This window comes from Notamacropus eugenii, chromosome 2, assembly GCF_028372415.1.
Source record: "Notamacropus eugenii isolate mMacEug1 chromosome 2, mMacEug1.pri_v2, whole genome shotgun sequence".
Taxonomy (NCBI): domain Eukaryota; kingdom Metazoa; phylum Chordata; class Mammalia; order Diprotodontia; family Macropodidae; genus Notamacropus; species Notamacropus eugenii.
In genome coordinates, this window is record NC_092873.1 from 61,259,713 (window position 1) to 61,285,787 (window position 26,075).

General features: G+C 46.1%; 1 protein-coding gene across 41 annotated transcripts in view; it reads right to left on the bottom strand.

Annotated features, from left to right (window-relative positions):
• Window positions 1–26,075, bottom strand: part of LRRFIP1 (LRR binding FLII interacting protein 1) — a 195,748-nt gene that overhangs the window by 99,946 nt on the left and 69,727 nt on the right. Inside the window, exon 1 of one of the 41 annotated variants that reach the window (XM_072640644.1) lies at window positions 11,564–12,116. The exons of 28 other annotated variants lie outside the window; for them this stretch is intronic. In XM_072640644.1, the coding sequence (XP_072496745.1) occupies window positions 11,564–11,611 (48 nt within the window). In that variant the 5' untranslated portion in view covers window positions 11,612–12,116. Of the gene's footprint in view, window positions 1–11,024; window positions 11,496–11,563; window positions 12,178–26,075 lie in introns of those variants that run through there. 12 more of the 41 variants (XM_072640605.1, XM_072640611.1, XM_072640614.1 and 9 more) reach the window with 12 other exon arrangements.

A 26,075-nucleotide genomic window follows, 5' to 3' on the forward strand; every position in this document is an offset into this window, starting at 1 on the left:
AGTCAATTCAGTGAATTCAACAGGCTGCCACATGGAACTGACAAGGAACAGGAGTCAAAGAGTCCATCTGTCACCAAGGCAGGGGTTGATGTGACCGGTGAGACCACAAACCCATTGGAGAATTCTGAGGCTAACTGAACTGAATTGGAAATATCTGGGACTTAGCTACAGGAATATTCCCCAACTCCTCAGGCCTCTTGGATTAGAATGGACTCCCCACCCACTTTCAGCCTCTACTGTATGGACACCTGCAAGTCCGTGTTGCAACATCCAATTAATGTCTCATTCTCTAGCTTCTTTATTCCATGGTAATAAATGAGCTGAACAGCATTCTTCAATTAGTTCTCTGATAGATGAATGTACCGATATAAGAGCCTTATTTAGGCTAGGGATAGGGACTAGAATTCTCCAGGGAAGGACCCTTGTCCTAATATACTAACTTCTCTACAACTTACAGCATGGGCACAGTGCATAGAATGTTGGGCCTGGAGTCAGACTCATCTTCATGAGTTCAAATCTGGCCTCAGAGACTTAGCAGCTGTGTGACCTGGGCTAAGTCACTTAACTTTGCTTGCCTCAGTTTCCTCATCTGTGAAATGAGCAAGCCAAGGAAAAGGCAAACACTGCACTATCTTTGCCAAGAAACCCCCACAAAACAGGGTTATGAAAAGTCAGACACTACTGAAAATGACTGGACAGCAACGGCATGGAAAGCAGGTGCCCAGGGTCTTATAATAGGTACAGATCACAGGCAGGCTTTCTTGGTCCTAAGGTGGGCCCCGTGCTGTTGCTCATAATAAACAATTTTAAAAAAATTGTATAGACATCACCAGTGAAGGGAAAATCTCCTGACACAAACTATGAAATAAGAATAATGCCCAAGATTCTATTAAAAAGGTACCTTCCCTACTTCCCTCTCTGCACAGGTCACTTTTTGGCTGGACTAGATGCCACTGATAATGCTTTCGGCCTCTAGGGTCCCCATTGGGTCCTGTCATCCTAACACTAAACATTGGCTGTGAAACACTAATGCTTCCAGATTCTATCTCCTCTCCTCCATTTTCACCCTAAAGTCGAGGAAAGTGAACGGAGAAGAAATCTTGAGGCAATTCCCATCTGGTCTATTATAGCATGAGAAGTTACAAAGTCTAAAAAGAGTCACCTCTCAAAGAACCAAAAGAAGTTAAATTGATAGCAAATCAAAGTTCCAGAGAAGTGCACAGTCTGTGCAGACAGCACTCCCCAGCCAAGGTCTGGCCAAGAGGCAAACAAAGGTTAAGTGACTTGCCCAGGGTCACCTAGCTAGGAAGTATCTGGGGCTGGATTTGAACTCAGGTCTTCCTGACTCCAAGCCCAGTGCTCTATCCACTAAGCCACCTAGCTGCCTTCACATAATTCATGTTGCACATAAAACAGCTTAATACATTCATGGTGATTGGTTAATTGATTGATGACTTCCTAGACAGAGGAAATAGATCACAAGCATGACCTAGGGTATGGCGCTGTAATGTCCATTGATCATTCAGATATCTGGCTGTTTTCCTTCAGCTAAAAGCAGAGCAGCTCATTATTTTTCAACTTGCTGGATAAAACATATTTTCTTATCTAAAAAGTGGAAAAACCAGGAAGGTGGGAAATCCCATAGCAAGCCTGAGTTTCACCAACAAGGACAAACTGGTTGTTGGGGTAGAAATCATGGGAACCCAGGGGAAGTGACCACACCATTTTAGAGTTTGTGATAGAACTATATTGGGAAGCTAGGAATAATCTAATATACATACTTGTTAAAGGGAGAACTGGTTTTAAAATACTCAGCAGGGAGACAGGTAGAATTCTATGGACTAAAATCCTACTCACAAAGTCAACCCAAGAGGGATGGGATCCTACCAAGAAGAAACTATGAATTCAGAAAGAACAGGCAGCCACTCTGAAGAGGAGGAACAACAAGAGATTTCTAAAAAGAGTGATGTGGACACACAGGGAACTCTCTCCAACTAAATGAGATGCTTATATGACATGGAGATGAAAGCAAAGGCAGGCTTGTATAGCATAAATTCAGAAAGGTGGCCCATGTTCTGTAATTGCCCCAAGATCATTAATGCTCAAAATGAACTGAGGCTGAGGAAGAAAGCTAAGAATACCACAAACTTGTTTTCTTTAAGTTGAATTGAGGAAAAGAGGTCAGAAGAGATAGGACCACTTCTCAAGGTAGATGGGACTGAGAGTAGAAAAAAAGGCAGAGATACTCACCCCCAACCTCTGCATTCCTGCTGTCTAGCCCAAGAGAATATTACAAATGCAACTAAATTAGAATTTGATGCTAAAATGATATGAGGGCATCTAGCTGCCCTGGACCCAGATAATAACAAAAACAACTAACATTTATATGAACCATATCCTGATGCCCAACAACTCTGAACCATTATTACTGGTCTTTGAAAGGTCACAGAGGGCGGGTGATGGGCAAATGTCCAATTTCCCAAAAACCGAAAGGGAAGAGAGTATCTTTCAATGGCAGGCCAGGGAGCTGGACTTTAATTTCTGGGAGAACTCTCCACATCAAAATAGCTAGAGGCATTTTTTTTAAGGCTTTGTTACCAACAGTTCAGGCCCAAGTCCCTTCATTTCCTTTCCTGACAAGGTCAGGGGATTGGCACTGACAATTTCACCAGGTACTTGACACAATTTCTTATGTCCTTCTTGAGGAATCATGCATTAGGAGGTGGGTAGGAGAGTAGCTAAAGTTCTTTGTCAGTCAAGAAGGCCTCATTCTCTAGGGAACAATCCCAGGGGCCTGCCTTTGCCTTTGAACTTGGCAATCTTATCAGTTACTTAGATAACGGCTGCTTTTATCTGCAGACTACACATGAATGGGAGGAATCACTTCATATGCTAGATGACGTCAGGATCCCAAAGGATGCTGACAGATTAGAATGCTGGGATGAAATTTCATGAGGAGAAAGGTGAAATCTTACACTTGAATTTAAAGATCCAACTTCCAAAGTACAAAATGATAGGGTTCAGGGGACAGAGGGCTGGGCCTGGAGTCAGAAAGGTGTGGGTTCAAATTCTACCTTTGATACACAATGGCTATGAAACCAGCCTTGGTGAGTCTTCATTCTCATCATCCTCAGAAACTGTTCTTGAACCCCAGAAGAAACAGATTCTCCAACATCATCTGTTTTGGGACTTCTCTGGAACCCTCTATCATCCCTTATTCCTTCCCTAGGAAAGTCATTTCTGGGAAATCTGACCCTGCCTGGACCTCAGACCTTGTCAGTACCTTCTGTCCCTCTGATCAGATCTGCCTGGAGAGCAGGGTCATGGCTTCTCCCCCTGTTCTCTATCAGCTCCATGCCTTTGGGCCATCTTTGGAATTTTTCATCATGACCCCCCATTTGGGGCACTTTCTCCCTGTTCTCTCTGCAGCTTCCTTTTGTGTGTGGTCTTTCCCCATTACACTGTGAGCCTCTTAGGACAGGAACCATTTCTATTTATTAGCAGAGTGCCTGCCACAGGGCAGACAAAATGTTTACTGAGATATTGAAATTGACAGAAATTGTTAACCTGCATTGGTGGAGGGAGTTTTCAATACAGGGAGTTTCTCACACTAATGAAATCCTAAGTCTGAACCCTCTTTCTCTCCATCCCTGTACCAAGAGGAAAGGGAATCAGCATTTACATAGAGCCTACTATGTGACAGACACTACTATGTGACAGATGCTGGGAATACAAACACAAAACTAGACAAAGCTAAGTAATGAGGGCTTTACACATGTTCGGTGGTTTGAGCCTCCCCACAACCCTTCAAGGTAGATGTTATTATCCTCATTTTACAGCTGAGGAAACTCAGCGGGCAAAGGTTAAGTGACTTGCCCATAGTCTCATTGCTAGTAAGTGTCCTCTAAGGCTGGATTTGAAGTTGAGTCTTCAGGACCCCAGGCCCAGAACTTCATCCACTGGACCATCAGCTGCCCAGGAGGAGTGAGGCGTGATTTGCAGTTTGAAAAAGATTTAGGGGTTCTGGTGTGCCACAGGTACAAAAATGTCCCTTCTGTAACTCACTTAAGATTCACATTCAGGGCTCTAGAGCCAGAGCATCAAGGTATGAGTTGCCAGTTGTCCTGTTGGTCTCCTTCCTGATCAGACTCCTTATGGAGAGGGGATGCTGAGGCACATATCCCATCAGTACACCTACCTCTGCCTGGCAGACCTCTACTTCTGGAAGGTCCCTGGGAACCTCAGGCTCCTAAGGGAACTCTCCTTCTCCCTTAACTTTTCTCTTCTCACCGTCCCAAAATGTTCTACCTTCCCAGTTTCTATTGAGGGTACTGTCATCTTCCCAACCCCTCCCTCACAATCATGCTTGACTCTGCCCTCTCCCTTCTCCCTCCACATCCAACCAGATGCCAGGGCTGCTGGATGCCACCATCTCTTGCCTCCATCCCTTTTCTCTCTGCTCACACTGATACTGGGAGCCTCCATTACCTCCCATTGGGGTTACTGCAGCAGCCACAGAATTGGGAACCCCACTTCTCCTCTCTCCTTCCACCAATTCAAACCTGCCAAAATCACCCCTTCCTCACTTTCCCTGGCTCTCCATCACCTAGAAGATAAAACAGAAAAGTTCTGGCATTCAGGGTCCTCCACTCAGAGTTGGGCCTCTCCAGTTTTCCAGCCTTATTTCCCACTATTCTGGAGCAGAAGAATATGTTGTGAAGAACATGGATTTAGGTCAGAGGGCCTCAGTTTAAATCCTACCTTCAATGACTATTATATCTTTGACTTTGAACACATCACTTCCTTTTCCTGCACCTCAGTTTCCTCATCTGTAAAATGATAAGATGGCCCTACCAGCTTGAGACTGAGGGCCCTACAATCCAATCCTGTGATTCCTTCACAAATGCAACATTCCAGACAAAACGTATCCTATTAGCTCTTCTCCAAGCTGCGCAAAGAAATCCTTCCCTAGCCTAGGAATGCCCTGCCTCCTCATCTGTCTCTCAGACTCTGCCTTCCTTCAAGCCTCAGCTTGGCAGACTCCACCTCCTGGTCCCCAAATATCACTACTCTCTCCCTCCAAAAGCTCTCTTGTTCTAGACTCACTTTTGTGTGTAATGTCCATTCCCAGTGCAAGGTAATGTACTCACAAGGATCACCCCATTTACGTCACTACCCAAAGCCAAGCCCTGTGATGTGCACACTCTGTCCTTTCAGGTTTGGCGGACTGAACTGAAATGGGGAAGCAGATGGCAGGATGGGAGATACATTTTGGTAGACTTTGCCTAGGTGAGAGACAATGTGGCACAGGATAGAGCTCCTCAGAGCCAGAAAGATCTGAGGTCAAGCCCTGCCTCTGATACATAATGACTGTGACCATGGGTGAGCAACATAATCTCTCTCATAGAGAGAAATACAGAATTTTGTACCTGGATGCAAAGAATCTACTCTCAAAGTACAACATAATAGAGGCCAAAATTCTCTAAAAACATAGGTTGCTGAGGGGATGCCAACCTCTATTGACAGAGGGAGTTTCCTCGCTTGGGAGCACAGAACCAGTTCCTGTTGCTAGCCCAGGTTAGGTCTTGCTGTACGTCAGAGGCTGACTCAGGAATGCCAGTTATTCAGTTCATTTATTACCTTGGAATTTCAAAGCTATTGCCTGTCTTCAGATTGTTCCAAAGCCAGAGCACTGCCATGACCATGTGACCCGGAGGAATGCTTCAGCTACTGCATGTGATAGTACAGTGATTAAATGAACAGTAATGCCTAGAGGACTCTTGCTAACTAATATGTATTAAGTCATAAATATTAGGGATAGAATTTTTTTAAAGTTTAAGTATCTCATACCATGAAAAATAATAACTTAAATGTTCATTTCCACTGAAGTACTAGGGAGAAACATGACATTCAGCTTACAGGACAGCTCGTTACAGAATCTGAAGGTTCTGCATTATGCCCCAAATCTAAAAAGAAGACAGTCTGACCTTTACATAGCCCTTCTTGGGATTCTAAAATGCTTCCCGCCCAACAACTTCATGAAGAGGTGGGATACTATCCTGTTGCTGTAGAAGAGGAAAGAGATGCTTAGAGAGGTCAAAGAATGTAAGCAGTGATCTGGAGGGCTGGGACCTAAGCAAGATTCAGAAAGGGGGTGGGGGGAGAGGGAGAAAGAGAGGGAGAGAGGAAAAAGAGAGCAAAAGAGAGGGGGAGGGAGAGAAAAAGAGAAAGAGATAGAAAGTGAAAGAGAGACAGAGGGAGAAAGAGAGAGTGGGAGGGAGAGAGACACAGAGACACACAGAAAAAAGGAAAGACAAAGAGGGAGGGGAAAGAGAAAAACAGACAGAAAGAGTAGGAGGGAAAGAGACAGAAAGGAGAGGAGGGAGGAGAGAAAGATAGATAGACAGAGACAGAGAATGGGGGAGGGGTGGGGCAATATGACATAAGTCTGGAAGACAGGAAACATCATGAAGAGCCTTACATGCTCATTGGACATGTGTGAATTTGATCCCAGGGAGATGGAGCCCCTAGAATGTACTGAGCAGTGGGGAGGGGGTGCCAAAGGCATCCCCATGCTTTAGGAATGTCAGATTGTCGGTCATGATGGGGCTGCACTATAGAGAAGGGAAAGAAAGGAGGGAGGCTGATTAATCCAGGCAAGATGGAAGGAGGGTGAACCAGGGAGAGACAGGTGGAAAGAAGGGGATGGAAGTGAGAGATGTCACAGAGGCAGAAGGGACAAAACCTGGCAACAGCCTGGGACACGAGGAGGACAGGCTCAAAAAAAGACTGGTGTGACTGTGAAGCTGTGAATGCGGGCACGTCCAGGGAGGATGGAGCTAAGTGAATCAAGAGAGCAGCTCGCTTAAGAGGGGGCCAACAGTGCGTTTCTCTTTGAGTCACATTGTGTCTGAGATGACTGTGGGGACAACGTCTGAGCAGACATGTCCAATGGGCAAGTCAAGCTAAGCTGGTGATGTGGACTTGTACAGCATGAGAGAGGGAAAGAGAAGGGGGGGAGGGGTTGGGGGAGAGGGAGAGAAAGAGGAAGTCATCATTAGAGATGATGATTGAAACTGTCTTGGCTGATGGGGCTGCTGAGAGGGAGGACAAAACTCAAGGATGGAGCCCTGGGTTCACTCCCGCATAGGAGATGGGAAGGAGATGATGATGTACAGAGGAGACAGAGAAGGAGCGGTCAGAGAGGTAGGAGGAAGACCAACAAAGCCCAGAGGGGAGACCAGTATCCAGGAGGATAAGGTGCTCAGTAGCACCAAAGGCCATAAAGTCAGGAAGGATGAGGCCACCAGATTTTAGAAATACCTAGGTCACTAGTAACCATGGAGAGCGCAGCATCAGCTGATAGCTGTCAGAAGCCAGATCCCTAGGGGCTGATAAGAAAGCCCAGACACAGACCACAGAGGCTTCCTCCCAAATGTTGGCTGTAAAGGGAGGAGGGAGGGCCAGAGCTGGGGATGGGTCACAGAGAAGGTCTTTTTAAGGTTGGGAGACACCTGGGGAGGGTGTGTGTCTGTGTATGTGTGTGTGTAGGTGGCAGGGAAGGAGCCAGAAGAGAGAGAATGAAGATGAAAGGAAGAGAGATGATTGAAGCAACAGTGATGACCTCCAGGTCAGGGGATCAGGGCTTTAGTTTCCTCACCTGTAACCTGAGAGGGTTGAACCAAACTGCAGCTCTTTTCTCTCCAACTCTTTAAAGTTTACAAAGCATACCTCCTCTCCTAGCAAACCCATGAACTAGCTACTAGAGTCTCCTAAATCCCCTTTTACAGATGAGGAAACTGAGGCCCAAAGCCCTTCAGTGAGCTGCCCAGGGTCTCGCAGCTAGTGACAGGAGCAGGACTCCAATCCTGATTTCCAAACCTTGCTCTTTCCCAACCAGCCCACGCTTGGTGACTCCTAGGTAAAGAGATGTTAAAACCCCCATTACACAGTACTTAAAAACCTGACCCTTTGTCTGATCCAATGACATCCCGAGAAACGATCTGCAGAGACAGGGTTTTTTTCTCTATCCTACATCAGATAATGGCAAGCCCCAGTCTATCTGATAGAACCACAGGAAGTATCCAGCTGAGCCCTTCCATCCACTGCTGCTTTCACACTCAAGTCTTAATTATAAAGAAACCAAACTTTAAAAGTGGAAAAACAACTGCCCTGTATGACCCAGGATGGTGGCACTCTCCTGCTCCAGGAGTCAAGAGACGTACCATCGATTGCTCTTACTCCAAACTTTGGCCAACCTTTTAGAGGCCCATCCTACCCAGCATTCACCTCTGAGGACTTCAAGACAGGCAAGCGAAGGCACTGAGGGCCTGGGCATGGCTTGGTGGTGATGTCAAACTGTTTGACCAGAGATGTAAGAGCAGATTGCTTGATTTGGGGCCTTTCAAAGTCTTTAACCTTAGGCCTACAAATACTGACAAGCACAAAAGAGAATCACATTTTCCCCCCTTCCAATAAATATAATAAGCAGAAATATCCACTATGGGAAAATACCCAATGTCCATTACAGGCATTCTAATTTATGGTGATGCCACATGTGAGGGAGGTCCCCTTGCAGAGAAGGGGGCCTTCTTAATTCAGCTTCCCTGAGTCTGGAAGTTAACAAATTTACGATGGCTGATAAAGAACTATACCAGTCCCTCCAGGTCCTAGGTTGGGTAAGATGTCTCTATAGTATGTAACACAGAAACCGTGCAGCCCAGAAAACCCAAAGGTTAGCATTATTAGTTGTTATTACTGTTAACAATAATTTTAATATAGTGGACTTGGAGTCAGTAGGGGCTGAGTTCAAATGAGGCCTCAGACACTTACTAGCTGTGTGACCCTGGGCAAGTCACTTGGCTTCTGTTTGCCTCAGGCTCCTCATCTGTAAAATGGGGATATTAGCTGCCACCACCTTCTAGGGAATGTTAGGATACAAGGAGACAAGGCCTGCTAAGTGCTCTGCAAACTTTAAAGCTCTTTATACTGTTAGTTATTAACTCTTCAATCTGGAGCAAAGGTAAAAGGCCTCACCCAGAAATGGCTGGGAGGAAGGTGAAAAGTTATTCCCTCCAACAGGCCCATGGGGGTGGGATCTCAGTGATGCACCCCACTCCCCAGCCCCCTCTCTACCTCCCCATATGCTGCTGGCCTTCCTCCACTTCTCTCAGTGTCAGGAAGATGCCTACCAAGGAGACACTGGGGCAGTTGGATTCAATGGGGGTCTTGGGGGGGGCAGTGTACCTTGGTCATTTTACTTTTAAGTAAAGGCAGTGAGATGCGGGCTGCTGCCAGCAGATCCAGCCCCTTATAAATACCAGGCTCCAAACAGACAAAGGTCAACATATTAAATGTCTGAAACATGACCCCCCCCCCCCCGCAACGTGGCACTAGTTCTTGAAATACAAAGGCAAGTTTTTGTGGACTGGGAAAATTTCTTAGATGTAATGTTCGTTTTAAATGGAGCTCCTTTCCATGGCCTGCTGCCATCCAGGGTTCCTCCAATGGCTAGCGGGGGAGAAGGGTGGCAGCCCCATTTCCTGCTGAGTCTCTCCCACACACTCCCGGTCAGTCCCTCAGCCCTCCCCAGCCTGAAAGTTTGGGCCTCAAATCCAGGTCACTAGAGTCAATACAAAACCTCCCAGGGCCAGATAACAAACAGCAGGCTCCTTTTCACTGGGTGTGCAGTGAGAGTGGAGGGTTGGGGAAGGTGGGTGGTGACCAAGAAAAAAGTCTCTCCTGCCCTTCGAGACTAACTGGGAGGGTTTAAATGTGAAGACACATGTTGGCTTTCACTACTATGACTCCTGCCGGTTCAGAGAAAGGACTTCAACATCGGGGACAAATGTTTATTACTTACTGCCTATATAACCTTGGGCAAGTAATTTCACCTGTGAGTCAGTTTCCTCAGCTGTAAAATGAAGGTGTTATGCTATTTGCAGATTTTTATATTTTTGCCAGTTCTGGTCTCTGTAATTAAAAGATTTAAATTAAAAATTTCCCCAGCTACCCCTTCCCCTTTTTTTGGCCAGAAAGTCAGTGGAGGGAATGTTCGGCGTGGCAGGACCCACAGGGAAGTGGTCAGCCCAGTCAAGGAGAACAACACCAGCCTGGGAGACCAAGACAGGGCTCAAGGTCCACCCCTTAACCCCCCATCAGCCCCAGGGGCATCCAAGTGGTTCCTGAGCAGATGAGTCCCGGAGTCCAAGCAACTCCTTCCCCAGAATGATCTACAACTATCGAACTGGACCCCAATGGGGCCAGCCTTTGGGAAAGTGAGCCAGGGTAGGGTGCCCCTGGCCCCCACCTTCACAGTATTTTGTCAGGCAGGCTGGCCTTTCTAGCTGGAGGTTTAGGGTGGTTGGTATGCCAGGCAACACTCTGCCTCCGATCTCTTCCTGGTACGCGTGTGTCCAAAGTTAGGTGACTGAATAACAATTGTTTGGCACAAACCTGTAAAGGAACAAGCCTGGGCCCTAGGGGGAAAAGGAGTAACTCCCTGGGCTGCCAGAATGGAGGTGCTTTCAATCAAACAGTTTAATATAATGAACAAAGAAAAACCTTTCACTGAGAAGGAAAACACAATGTCCCAAGTGAATCGAATGTGCTGTTTAACAAGTGGTGTGGCTGGAGAGCTTTCTCCTACTGTACCTCTGACTTCAGTCTCTGAGTCTCTGCCTGTATACCCCTGAGAAGGCACCTCAGAGGCCAAGGAATCTTAGCCCTCCACTTTACAGATTGGGAAACTGAGCCTCGTAGAGGTAACAGGACCTGCCCTTAGTCTCAGATTCCTAACTTGCCACAGCTGGAAACTGCTCTCATGCCATCTAGGAGAAACTCCTGATTTTACACAAGAAGAAAGTGAGGCCGGGGGAAGGGAAGAGACTCACCTACAGTCACATATCATATAGATCACAGAACTATGAATATAGATATGGAGCAGGAAGAGACCTTAGGGTCCATTTGGACCAAACCCATTTTTATAGATCAGGAAATAGTCTCTGGGAAGGGACATGACCTACCCCATGTGTCCATTCTCATAGGTTCTTAACTTGCCACAGCTGGAAAGGCCCCTCAGAAACCATCAGAGGAATATGAAAACCCAATAGCGAAAGAGGCCACTTCCACAATGAATGAGCTGGGACAGGGGCTGGCCCAGAGAAGGAAACACAACCCCAGGTCTCTTGATACTTGGTCCTGGGTTTTTTTCCACTAGGTAAGACCATGTACCAGCGGGGCTGATCGGGGCTGAACTGGGCTGGGCAGAAAAGGGCGGCGCTCCGCTCCCCTCCCCACTCCACCCACAGGGACACCGAGAGAGCAGGGCTGGAAGGAGGGAGGAGGGAGATCTGAGAGCCCCCACAGGGGAGACCTCAGGGCCCCCTCGGCCAACAGCAACAGGCATTGTTCCACAGCTCCCATCGGGAAGTTTAGGAGGCAGGCCAGGAATGAGGCACTCGCCTGGCAGTGGGAACCAAAAGTAAAAACAATTCTCCCCGTGTCCCTTTGCCCAGCTACCACCATGCCTGACTGCCGGGTGACAGGCTCCCCCTCCCCTTACCAGTTTCTGAGCTTCGGGACTCAAACAGTCTATTTCTTTCTTTTGCATGGCTGAGGTCTCTGTTAACCGAGGTCTTTCCAAGCCCAGACTTCACCTCGGGCAGCAGCAGTGGCAGCGGGTGAGGGCAAGTGGGAAGTTTCTAGGGCCCGGCTCTTCTCATTCATCCAAGTTCATCTCAGGGGAACAGGCTGGAGGGGCTCTGGATCCACCATATGAAAACCAAGGGGAAAAGCCTTGCTACTTGGCAGAAGGGAAAAATCCAACCTGTCTTCACTGCGATGCGGCTTCCATGTTTTCCTGGCAGCCCCAAAACAAGGAGCCAGAGGCCGGTCCCCTGGGGCGTGGCCAGGAAGTGAACCAGATGCAGGTGGTCCCCAAGGTCTCAGACCCAAACTCTCCAGTGCCTGCCAGCCAGGGATCCCACTGCCTGCCTCCCCCAAAGGTTCAGCCCAAACTCTGCCGCAGCCTCCCTGTTCGGGCCAGCCTCAAGTAACTTTCCGTTGATCCGTCCCCCACCCTATTTCTAGACACACAGGAAAGGCAGTCAAAAGCTTGCCCTGGCCCCGCCTCTCGGCTCCCAAGCTTCATTCTGAGTCAGCAGGAGAGGAGTTGGCTGAGGAGGTTCCGGGAGGGCAGAGACAGAGAAAAGAGCTGGGGGCCCTGGCCCTCTGGGTTGTGGGAGCTGAGCCCTGGCCAGACAGGAGGGGAGAGAAGGGCTGACAGCTAGGGCTGCCACCCTCTAGCCCTCCTGCCAGTCTCCCTGTCTGTGTTCGGGCATTTCAAGCTCTGCTGGGCACATCTGAACTGCTCAGAAATAGGAGATTTCACATCCTCAACAGGCATATTTCATGACTCCTGGCCCTGGAAAAAGCCAAATGGCCAAAAGGCTCCAGACCAGAGGCTGGGCTGTTCTTAGATGAGGATGCACCAGGCTGCTTAGATAGGAGTCCCTGGGCTACCATCAGGCACCTGGACTGTTGGATCCTCCCTGGCTGGCTCCAGGCTCCCCACTCCTGGCCACTCTACATGCTGATGCCCAAGGGACTTTTCTAAAGCACAGTTCTGATGGCCTTGCCCTTCTGCTCAGTGAATCTCAGAGGCTTTTTATGGATCAAAACCGAACCAGCACAACCTAGTCCTTTCCTGCCTGGAAGCTTGGAGGACTTGGAGGCCTGCAGCTAAGACTTGTCAGTCCAGCCCCAGTCCAGCCTGTGCTCTGCTCCCAAAGAAGAAAAAGGGCTCCCAGTTCTGGCTGCCTCCCTGCGGCTAAAATGAGCTCCTGTTAAAGGGGCTCTTTCCCTGTCACCGTCTACCAGAAATGACCAGCCACTAATCAAACCACTGGGCTTCCTGTGACCTCGTCCCATCCCCCTCCAAAAATACTGGTCTGTGCATTTCAAGCTATGCAAGGCACATCTGAATGGTTAGAAATAGAGATTTCACATCCTCAACAGGAAGAGAGCAAGGGAGCTTCCTTCTAATGCTTCTACATAGACCTTCCCTCCATCCCCTTACAATTCAGCTCCATGAGTCTTCCTTGTTATTTCCTGCAACCTAACAAGCTCTATCTCCCATCTCCAAGCCTTTGGCTCTGGCTGATGCTCTCTCTCTTCACCTCCACCTTTTGGCCTCTCTCCTAGACTTCCTTCAGGGCTCAGTTACAACGAAGGACAAACACACAACCCCACCATGCTCTTCCCCTCTGGGATCACCATCCCTCTACTCCATCTGTGTCTGGCAGGTTCGTTGTCTACCCCTGTGAGAATGGGAGCTCCTTGAGGCAGGGACTCTGTTTTTTCCTTCCTTTTCATCCACAATACTGAGCACAGTGTTTGGCACACAGGTGGTGCTCAATAAATGCTTTTGGACTGTCACATTCCTGTGTACTTTAGGGTCCTGAGAGCCACAACTCCGTGGCTGGCACAGTGCCCTGAACACAGTCAGCTCTTCATCAATATTAGCTGAACTGAATGATTAATACAACATACCGAGTACTTCTTATAGAGGAGGACTGACTCAAAGGAACTTATCGTAAGTGAAGATGACTCATAACAGGAACAATGATGGCCAGTAGGACTTACAGAGAGCTCTGAAGGTAACAAAGAACTTTCTAACAGTTTAATTCATTTGATCCTCACACTCAGGGAGGTAGGGATGATTATTATCCCCATTTGACAGGTGAGGAAACTGAGGCACAGAGAGGTTATGTGACTAGCTCAGGGTCTCACAGCTGGATTCTCTGTTTTTGAAGAGGCTGTCTCCCAAGCCTGGAATGCCTTCCCTCCTCCCCTCCAAAAGTCCTCGACTTCCTTCAGAACTCACCCACCTCCTACCAGAGGCTTTCCCTGGTCTTTCCAGACATTAGTTCCCTCCCCGTTAAATTACCCCATAGGATTTCGTAGATACTTATTTGTGAAGACCACAGGACCTTGGCTTCAGACTTTAGAGAAAGGGTCCTCAGAGATCCCTGGGTCCAACCACATCATTTTATAGGTGAGAGAACTGAGTCAAAGAGGTTAAGTGATTCATTATGTGACAAGGAGTGGTAAATTTTGGAAGCAGAATTTGCATTCAATTCCTCCAGACTTTACATCCAGTGCTCTATTCACTGTGACACCTGGGAGTCTCCCCGTTAGGATAGGGATGCTTTTGCATCCCCGGTAGCTGCTAGCAGAACACCTGACACACAATATGGACTTAACAAATGCCAACTTAGTGGAAAATTGAATGACTGTCTCATCCTGCTTCCAGAAAAGCAAATACAACCTAAAATGAGAGATGGTTGCTAATTAATCAATTAGCAAGCATTATAATCAAAACTTGCTGACATTTTTATTCTCCATACTTAGGGTTTTGGAAGGGGTGTTGGCTACTGGATTTAAAAGGGAAAACAACTGCAGAAGTATCGACAGTGAGAAATGTCTTGTTCCTCCATTCGCTATGGATAAAAGAGTCATTTTTTTTTTTTTGGACTCGGGATGAACAGCTAGTCAGTCTACAAGCACTTTTAAAGTGCCTACTAGATGACAGGCACTGTGCTAAGCTCTGAGCTACACAGGTAAAAAGCCAGAATCCTGGAGCCTTGAGGGGAAGACAGAAACAAATGAACTGCATGCAACTGTGATCTACACAAGATAAGTTGGAGGTGAATTCTCTTCTGAGCTCAAGGTCAACAAACATTGATGGAGTAAATACCCATTCAGGGAAAGTTCCATCTTCCCCCCAAGTCACTAAATCACTAGCAAAAAGTCCCAGCCAACTTCTCGACTGGACTGAAATGCACAATCATTTTGTGAAGGGCTTTCTCTCATCACCACATTCTAACAGAAATCACTTGCGTCTTACTCAAATCATTGGATTTCCATTGACCAAAAGACTGGTCTGGACGTTTTATCCCTGCCCCCTTGGGCACCTCCTAATATCTCAGGAACATTCATTTCATTCATTTTCCCCACCCCCTCACAGGAAGCCAGGGACTGAGCTTGGGCTGGGGGCCTGAAGCCACAAGGCTGCTTTTTTTTCCTACAAGGTAAATGAAGGCCCCCCCGCTTTTTTCTGGGTGACTCTGTCTGGGGCATAGAAACAGCCAGAAGGAAATCACAGCTAAAAGATTCAACCTTAAGCAGCTCAATCCCCAGGCACTTGGGCCCTTCCCCCAAGCCACTTCCTATCTCTACACACTCTCTTCTTTCGTCCCTCCCCCTCATCACCCCTGGAGGAAGGGGGGAAAGAGACAGGATGCAGTCATCCCCTCCTGGCAGCATCTCGGTTACAAGGAGGCAGAGGAGGTTGCTTAGCAACAAGCTCCATTGTGTTTCTTCCGGGCCAGGCTGCTCCAGAGAGGAAGCTGCAGTCTGCTGGCCCCGCCTGGTGACCGAATGAGGTCAGCTCTGCCACTGGGGCCCATTTCTCAGCCACTGCCTGGCATAGCCATGCCCTCTGCCAGGCCAGGGCTAGAATGGGCCTGCCAATCCAGCTCCAGGCACACAGGAGCATAGTGATCCACCAGAGAAATTTCCAGTGGCTTGGTGACCCCTGAACAAGGTCCACGTGTGGCCTTCTGTTGCATCAAGGTCAAGCCTGTGGGACTGGCCCATGCTTCTTCCCCAGACGAGGCCCTGGGGACACATTTCTCACAACCCCTCCTTTAAACATAGTTGCAAAAGCACACCCACCCCTTCCTATAACATAGGGAAGTCAACGTGGAGGCCTTCATCCAGAATGAGCAAAGAGGCCACCCAGTCCAGCCTTTTCGTTTCACAGAGAGGGAAAATGAGGGTCCAGAAAGAGGACTTGACTTCATCAGATCACAGACTCTGAACCGGAAGGGACCTTTTGGGCCAACTCCCTCGTGTCACAGAGGAGAAAATGGAGGCCCAGAGAAAGGAAATAATTGGCTCAAGTCACCCAGAAAGTTTTAAGGGCCAGGAGGAGACAAAAGACTAATCTACACAGCCAGGGTTTGCTGGTTTTCTTCTCCTTCTCACCAAGGGCCAGCACCCACTTCTAAAGCGCCTCCTGAAGGTCCAGATTTGCATGAACAGTGGTTCAGAGAGAGACCTGGGGTTCCTACTTCCCCTCCCTTGGTGATACAATTTTCCTTAGGAAGGCTCTGGCTCCCACATATTCATTAGTCAAGCAGAGATTACTTTAGTCACAAATACTTCCCAGGGGAGAGGACCAGGCTGAACATTCACACTAGAACAATTTCTTCTATTAGACCAACCCCAGCCCCAGGCTGATAGGAGGAGGTAGGGAGAAGGGGCAAAGGGAGAGGATATGAGGGAGCCCCTCCCCCAGATGAGCCATGGATTGACTTAGAATAGTAAGAGCTACATTTATATTGTGATATAACTTGATTGCATTTGATCCTCATAGAAACCCCAGGAGGAGGTATTATTATCTCCATTTTATAGATAAGGAAACTGAGGTAGACAGAAGTTAGGTGACTTGCCCATGGTCACACAGCTACTGCACCACCTAGCGGCCTCTCGAACCTCATCCCGGACAGGTAGGGTAAGGTGTAGGAGACTTTATCACTCTAAGGCTATTCAAAATCTATCGTGTGTGAATTCATAAATTAATGAATTTTTAAATTCTTTCTTTTTTAGTTATTTTTTGAAAGGTGTGATACAGGAGAAAGGAAGCATTGAAATCAACAGGAGAGGATCTTTCACTGGCAGGGGGACCTTCCAATATATCAGGGACCCTCTCTCTTTGTAACTTAGAATCTTAAAGAGTTACCCAGCATTAAGAGCTTAAATGACTTAGACTTGTGTCAGAGGCATGTTTTTCCATCCCTCAGGTTTCATGTATCAAGGATGGGTGGGTGGAAGTAACACCCAAGGTCACTTCTGGATCAAAATCCTGTGATTCACAACCATTTACTGCTCTCTCTATGCTGTGGAGAAATGTACTTAGCTCCAGAAAAGCTTGAGGGATACTATTTGTCCTTCACAACAATCACTTCCTGAACGCCCCCCCCCCCCCTTCACCTCCACTTGCAAACCAATAACCACCAGTTAAGCAGAACCAGCCACTGTTGCCAAGTCAACTGGATCGAGGGCATGCACCTCGAAGCACAGGGGATTACCTTGGGCACCCAGAGGAAGGAAGTGGGCGTGCCCATCAGCCATCTTGAGCATGCTGGATGCCTGCTTCTGCTTTTTCCCTCCCTTGATCACACACATCCCCCTTCCCCCACATTCCTTCAAGTTCTCATTTTCACTGCACCTCACCTTAGGGTGAAATCCTAGCCTATCACTCATTGGCTGTAATTTGTTTAGCAACTCTGTGCTCAACAGGCACCTTTCTTCATTCTGGGATTCCTGCCACCACCAGAGGTGCTGAGAACACCTGGCTACACATGGTACACAGGACTCAAATTGCACCCTGCTTAGGTGTGTGCGCCCACCGGTGAGCTCACAGGGTCACAGATCACAAGGCATTACAGAGTTAGAGGCCATCAGATCCAAGCCCCTCATTTTATAGATGAGGAAACTGAGGCCCACAAAGTTTAAGTAATCTGTCTGGGGTCAAAGGGTAGCAGTAATGAAGAAATTCATACTTTTAAGGCAGCTGGGGGTGCAATGGATAGAGTACCAGGTCTGGAGTCAGGAAGATCCAAGTTCAGATCAACCACAGACAGACACTTAATAGCTGTGTGATCTTGGGCAAGTCACTTAACCTCTGCCTGGCTCAGCTTCCTCATCTATAAAATGGTAGCTGGAATACCCCCCCCTGTTTCCCAGGGTTGTTTGAGGATCAAATGAGACATCTGTAAGATGCTTTGTAAACTGGTGCTATTTTGTCGTCACCATTACTGGTACCTGAAGCAGGTAACTAAGAGATCACAGATGGCCACTCAGCCTCCTCGAAGGAACATCACTACAACACAATTCTTAATTCTGCACGGGCTGACAGAACAAAGAAAATCCCTTTAAACAAAAACAAGAATGCGTATTTATATAACGCCTTATCATTTACAATGTACTTCAAAGTGATTTATTTTGGGTCATCAGATGTACACACACAAAACTATTATCTAATTCAAAATGGGAACAGTGGCAGAGATGAAATGATTTACATTTTTCTCAGAGATTCAATTCAAACCAAAACAGATTCTAAAATCACTCTTCTACTAAAATCCTGCCAGGTCCCTCAGCTGAGACAGGCAGCCTTAGCATCTGTCTTTGTCTGAGGGAACTATGGCATTATAGTCATTAAAATGAATTAAGATGTCTCAAAGATGGGAGCCCCCTCCCCCCAAAATTTTTAAAAATTACTGTGAGGATAAAATGAGAATGTTTGAAAAGAGCATTGCAAGCCCTGAAGCACTGTCTAAATGCTAGTGATGAAGATGACCACAATGATGAAGAATGAGAAAGTTCTGGCTCTCGAACCATAAGGCAAGTCAAGAGCACCCTTTCTATCTCTTTCTGTTTCTCTATCAGTCTGTCTGTCTCTCTTTGTTTCCTATGTCTGGCTCCTTCACAATCAGGACTTTCAGATGGGGGGTGGGGGGAGAAGAGTCCCTGTAGCTTCTAAGGGCGGTCTCTGCTGTTACACTTTCTACCACGTGCAGGTGATATACGAGGTTTACACTCCAGGCAAAGGCTCCAGGTTCTTCCCTGTTTCTTGTTTCCTGGACCCCTTTGTTAATCTGATGAAGCCTGTGGCCTCTTCTCAGGAAAATGACTTTATAGGCCATAAAATGAAATACACAGAATAACAAAGGAAACCAATTCTCTTGGAATACAAGATGTCATATTTTGCCATCTGCGTTCATGGCCTGCTCATGGGCACCTTCAGGGTGGCTGCATCCAGACTCCCCAGGACCAGAGGAGACACCCCTGAACTTGGTCCCGAACTTGCCCTCACCGTAAGAACAAAACATCTTCTGGTGGTCACAGATACCCCGAGAAAAATAACCCATTTTTTTTCCCCTCTCATTTGCTGCCATGCAGCAAACCCACTTCTTTGGGAAAACCCTAACAGGTTTACACAGAACCAGCTAATGTTAGATGGGATATGTCTGTACTAGCGGAAAAAAGTGGTATAACCCTTAAACCTGACTCTCTATTTTGATTAGCGATTCCACAGCTCCATAGCCAGAAGGCTCACCATGCAACAGGGCTGGATCTCTTCTCTCCATCTGAAGTCACCCTCCAGCTCCCCCATACCCCACTTCCCTTCAAGCCTTCATTACCTCCAGCTTCACTTACTAAGGTAACCTCTTCATTAGGCACCTTGCCATCAGTCCAGCCTCTAATTAGCTATGAAACTGATTTTCCCAAAGCACATGTTAATGCCCCAACTTAAGAAGCCCCATCAGTAAAATCCTCTTGTTTCTGGGGTCACATACAAACTCTGGTTTGATACTTAAAACCTCTTGTAAGCACATAACTCATAGAATCATAGACTTAGGGCTTGGGGGATCATTAAGTCTAACCTGTGCACTTTACAGATGAGAAAACTGAGGCCAAGACAGGTGAAGTGACTTGCCCTGTACCACAGGTAGTACACATCTGAGACAGAATTTGAACTCGGGTCTTCCTGACTCCAAATCTAGTGTGCTGTCTACTCCTTCACCCAGATGCTCCCCATGACACACTTTCTGGTCCATCTCTACAGGTAACCTTCCACTTCCTGTCTCTATGTGGTTTTCCCCCTCCCCACCATGCCTGGAATACTCGCCATCCTCAGCCTGTTGTAATGTCCAGGTCTCCTTAAAGCCCAACTGGAGACCCCCCAGCTAGATCGTGCCTTTCTAGACTTGACCAGCTGCTGGTGCCTTCTCCCCTCCACCCACCCCCATACTAGAAGAAGAATGAAAGAAAAAGAAAGCCCTTGTAACAAATATGCAAGACCTAGCATTCTATTTGGTGTCTGTAAGTGTGTATAACAAAAAAACAGACCCACAAATCCATCTCTATTGCTTTTTCCCTTTATTAAGCATCTTCAGGGCAGAGGCTGTTTCATTTTGTTAAAGGATCCCCAGTGCCTGGCATGTGGTAGGTGCTTCATAAATGCTTGTTCATTCACTGGAGTCAGGAAGACCTGAGTTCAAATCCCATCTCAGGCACTCAGTAGCTGTGTGACCCTGGACAAGTCACTAACCTCTCTGTAGCTTAGTTTCCTCATTAGACTTTGAGATTCCTCATTGGGTAGTAGATAAAGCACATGAACTGGAATCAGGAAGATCTGGGTTCAAATCCTTACTGAGACACTTACTATGCAACTCTGGGCAAGTCACTTAACCTCTCTCTGTCTCAATTTTCTTATCTCTAAGGTGAAGAGGGGGAATTGAGGGTCTCTAAGATTCCATCCCTTTCAGCTCTAAACATGTGTTCCTAATTGATTCTGTCACTGACAGAAATCACTAATGTGAATGAATGGCATTCTGAACAGAATATTGAAATCACTTGGTTACATTACCCACGTTTAATAGGGACAAGAGCAAGTGAACAGACCATATTTCCCATGAACCTTTGGGCCTCAAGGACTGGTCTGAAGGAAGCTTTCATTCCTGTGGGACTTGGCCATGTCAGGAGGGTAACAGAGACCCTCTAGGAAGAAAAAAAAGTTGAGTGGGCAGAAATGACCACCTGGTACCAGAAAGGGGCCAGCTGCAGCACATCTGCCTGGACAGTTGCTGGAAACAAGCAGGTGGAAGCTATGAGGGCAGGGACCCTCTGCTGAATGAGACCCACCAGGAGTCAGGAGCTGAATATTCCATTCCAGTCTCTGGTCTGGCACAGAAAAAACCTCTGCCTGGGCAGGATCTTAGAGAAACAAGTTCTCCTACTCTTTATACAAGATGGAGACCCTGACAGTCTCCAGCAAGAAATCCCTAGATGGGGAAGGATGAGCATTCTTTTATTCTTTGTGAATTATTTCAGGTTCTGTTAAATGTTTTACTTCTAAAATATGCGTTCAGGAGTGTGCAACACTCAGGAACACAAATATCCTGTTAGTGGAGCTGTGAATTGTTCCAATTATTCTATGGAGAGCGGGTTGCTACAAACCTACCTCACCAAGCTCAAAGACAGAAAGAAAGGTCTCAAGTACACCAGCACATTTAGTGATAGCAAAGAACTGGAAACAAAGTAGATTCCCATGGACTGAGGAATGAAAGGCTAAAACAAAGCTCATTACACCAGATCTATAAAAAACAAATGAATAGGAAGAAATTCTGAGAACCATGGCAGAATGTCTATGAACTGAGGCAAAGGGAAGGAGAACCCAGGAAAAAACAATGGCCACAAAAATATACATGAAATAACAGCAACAATGAAACTAAACACTCCAAGTCTGCCCTGGAAGAAGACATGAGGAAATGTACCTGCCAACTGGTTTCGCAGAGGTGGGGGACAATGGGTGCAGAATACTAAATATACCATCAAACTCAGCCGAACTAATTCTCCCCTCCCTTTTATTCTCTTTTACAAAGGCTGGTTCTCTTGATAGCAGAGGCAGGAAAGATATATTTGGAAATGAAGGTGATACAAAAACAAAATATAGAAACAGAATTAAAAAATCACATCAAAGATGAATATTGTCCCCAATACAGGACCTAGGCAGCCTCTTTAATCCATCAGATATAATCCATATCTTGAATAGAAAATGAAAAATGAGTATTATCTGGGTCCAGAAATGAACAGAGGGAAGAAAGGGCTGAACTGAGCATGGGAAATTAGGCATTAATTACTTTCTGTAATCCTAAAATGTTCCCTAAAGAGAATTTCATCTTTTAAACTCTGTTATCCTTTGCAAATTAGGAACTACTAGGATGTCAACGTGGGTGACAAAGGCCTGGTGGGTGTGAACCTATCCCCTACAAGAATTTATGGAGAGTCAATCATTGGAAATGTATGTCAGAAAAACTCAGAGGCCAGATTCTCTAGAGATTTAAAGGAGGGCCTCAAACATGCGTGGGCTGCTACCTTTATGTGGGGAGGGTGCACCTTCATCAAGGAGATCACATTGAAATATCAAGGGATATCAGAGCTGCGGAGACACAGATTCAAAAGCAAACTTAGAGGCCTGATTAATCATGCTTAAGTGAGATTCTCACCAAGACTGAGACCAAGGCAGAATTATTCAATTATTCCTCATTACTGCCTCCTACAATAATATTATGCTCTTATTGGCCTTGGTCAGTGTAAGGGGAAGGGACCTCCATCATGTTCTGCTTTCTGTGCACGTCCATAACCTGTGAGCCCCCATAGAAGGTTTGCTCCGAGAGCTTTTCTTCCCTAGCGTAATCATAGTAATAATAGCATTGAGTTGTGACATAGCACTTTGGGATTTGCCCAGAGTTTCTCAGAGATGATCTCATTTGAACCTTTCTGTCACTGCAGCCCAGGCTTTGCACTCATGAAATTAGGTGGTTTCTTTTCAGAGAAGCTTACTCCATCATAGGTTATAGACTGTCTGCTTGAAATAATCATTCCATCTACCGTTGAGTAAATAGTCAAAGTAACTTTTGCTTCCTCTGGAACGAAGTGTCCCTTTGGCAGAGTCTGATGACATAAAAACTTGAGTACATAGCAACCCTTAAAGAAAAAAGTGTATTTTTCCCCAATCAATCCGAGCTGTCTGACCAGTTCCACTTAGACTGACAATGATCATGGGAATAGTTCTCATAAACTGTAACCAAGGAAAACACTCCAAACACATATAAAACCAAGTGCCTCTTGGAAAAGCCAAGTCCCTTATCTCTTAGAACCAAGAAGCACTTCATGTCAGACTGAGCAGATTTCCTATACAGGCGGCATAGGTGGCCACAAAATTCCTGCTTAAATGTCTACTCTTCTAATCAAGGGATAGAGACAGGTTAGAACTGGTAAGTCCTGGGATCTCACTGGCATGGAGAAAGAGGGGGGGAATAAACATTTCATTAAGTGCCTACTATGTTAGGAACTTCACTAAGTGTTTTACAAATATTATCTCATTTGATTGTCAAAACAACCATGAGAGGGAGATAATATTATTATCCCCATTTTACAATTGAGGAAACTGAGGCAATCAGAAGTTGTGACTTAAAATCCAGCATCTCACAGTTAGTATCTGAGATCACATTTGAACCCAGGCTTTCCTGACTCCAATGTCAATTCTCTAGACATGGAGCATTCTGCTTTTCCCTTCTGATCAAGGAAAAGAACACATTACGTGAAACATTTCACTTTAGGGATCACAGAAGACTTGCCAGGGAGGGTCATGATAGCTCTCTTGAGGAACAGGGATTTCTGTCTGGCCCCACAAGGCAGCAAACTCTGGGAACCATGGCCAGAAGTTGTGAAGAGCCAGATTTAGGGAAGAGATACTGAAAAGGGAATAAGCATTTACATAGTGCCTACTGTGTGGCAAGCACTCAGGCTGTCTTGGGAGGTGGTGTATCCCCCTTCCCAGCAGCCAGAAATTCATTTATGTTGGGTTTTTTTGGGGGGGAAGAGGTTCAGTCCTGATTTAGGAATGCTAAGATTAGATGGCCAATAAGGTGTAGTGGATAGAGCACTGACCCTGGAGTCAGGAGGACCTGAGTTCAAATCCAGTATCACATACTTACTAGTTGTGTGACCTTGGACAAGTCACATAATCCTATTTGCCTCCATTTCCTCCTCTGTAAATAAACTGGAGAACAAAATGGCAAACTACTCCAGTATCTTTGCCAAGAAAACCCCAAGTGGGATCACAAAGAGTCAGACCTGCCTAATCAACTATGCAACAAAAAAAGATGGCTCATGTGGGTTCTTTCAATTCTTACTCTTTGTAATTGTGATTCTCTCAAATATATTTCTGATCTTAAGAGGGGAGGACTCAGAGCCATACAGTAAAAATTAGCTCTCCTTCACCGGTTGTAGGTGGTTGTTACTTGGAATTATTAGGTAGTAATAAGAGCAAAGAGGTGGCATGGTATATTGGAGGGAATGCTGGACTTGGACCCATGAAGTCCTTGGTTGAGTCCAATCTCTAACACTTAAGAAGGGTGACCCTGGGCAAGTCATGTAACATTGTAATCCTGGGATTTGCTTACAAAATTAAATTACTCCAGGACTCAAACTACAGAACCCCTATATTCAGATGAAAGATCAGCGCCCCCAATCAGCCTCTTATAAGAATCAAATGGAAGCACTCTGACACTCAGTTGAGAGAAGCAGGGATATAATCTGCTCCTTCAGGCTAAAGAAAAGTCAGAAGATGTGGATTCCGATCCCAGGGAGCATATGGCGTTCGGCTTTGCCAGTTTGCTTTGTAAAATGGAAATTGTAATAAGGATGTAAGGGAAATTATAAAAATTAATAACAAATGGAATTGGAATAATAAGAGGTGAGGACCAAATGTGATAGCTGTAGGAAAGCACAAGTTATCACTCAACTCTTATGACCAATAACAAGAGTTCTTGATCTAAGCTCTCTAAGACTAAGACTATGGTCTAAGACTCTCCAAGACTAGAGGTCACAGACAAGGTGCTGACCCTCATTCCCAACTGGAGATTCCTTCCCTGGGAGGAGTTCCCCACATTGATGAAATCACAGATCCAGTCTGATCCCTACTAGAAATCTTATTTTCCTACTAAAGCAGGCTAATTCCAGAATAATATGAAATGAAGAAAGCAGAAACCAAGAGGTGTCTCTAGAAAGAAGAAAGTGACACATACCTGCCCTGGCATTTGGATTTCTGTAGAACAATCAGAAGGGAAAAGAACCAGCCACTTTAAGCAAGTTATGAGATTAATGCTAACACATTCCCATTAAAAAGCTGAACCAAAATCAGACCACTGGGGGAATGAGTGGGGAAAGCTAAATTCACAGCCTTCCACCTAAAACTTCCCCCTAATTCTGAAAGTAGCCACCCCACAGTAATTAATCTTCCCAGCAAAAGAAATTCCTCCTAAGAATTTCAGTACTAAAGAGACATGTCTCAAGTTGGTCCCTGTCTTTTCAGCTCCTCCAAATACAACTCAGCACAAAAGCCACCAAACTTTGGGAAAGTGATCAAATTATAAATGTTAGGAACCAGTGAGTTGTCACTCAGATTTCTAGAGTGGATCTCAAAAACCCCAACTGCCTCACCTTTAGGTTCACAAGAAAGGAAGGAGCTTCCAGAGAGATCTCAAGGAGTGTGGATAGAAGAGCCCAAAACAGCAGGCTGGAGACACAATGGAGATGCCTGACATTGGGCAGGAGGGTGGAAATTCTGGAATAACTGGAGATAAAAATAGCCACCCCTGACCACGTCACCCTGTGAAATCTTCAGCAAAGAGGTCAATTAGAGAGGTGGCTTTGTGCTCAGCACCTAGCTCAGAGAGCTAGTCAGCTCCTGGGAGTAATAGGAGAGGGTGAGGCACCCATAAACCTCCCTGGCCCTTCATCTTCGTCCTTTGGCCAACAACTTGAATTTTAGTTACTCATGTTATGTTGAAATAATTTCTTCCATTTTGGTGGATGCAGCTGGTTTTGATGTGGGTTTGACTTTAACAAGACTCTCTGGCAAAAATAGAATCACTGAGAAAATCTTTCATTTTGTAAGATAATCATTTTCACATGTACACGTGCACATATATATGTATATATGTAGACATACACACTTACACGTCATGCTTTAAAATTTGAAAACCTTCCCCACTTACCCTATGAGGAAGATATTAAAAGTATTGTTATTTCCATTTAACAGATGAGGAAGTTGAGGCCCACCCAGGGAGGTTGTAACTTGTCCACTATCACTCACTGTATCTGGAGGAAGGGACCTCAAGAGGCCTTTGAGTCCAACCTTCTCATTTTACAAAGGCCCAGAGGAGTTTGGGGTCACAGGACTCTAACCTGGGGCTTTCCCGACTCAGAGTTCAACGCTTTCTCCTCTCAGGCAGACCTGTAGCAATTAATTCATCATGGGATCCAGATCTAGAAAAGCATCTCAATTTAACGAATCTATGAAGCTTAATTAATCACCAAAATCAACTATTTTTTTTTTTAAAGCACAGAAATTAATGTGAGCTCTGGTAGATTCT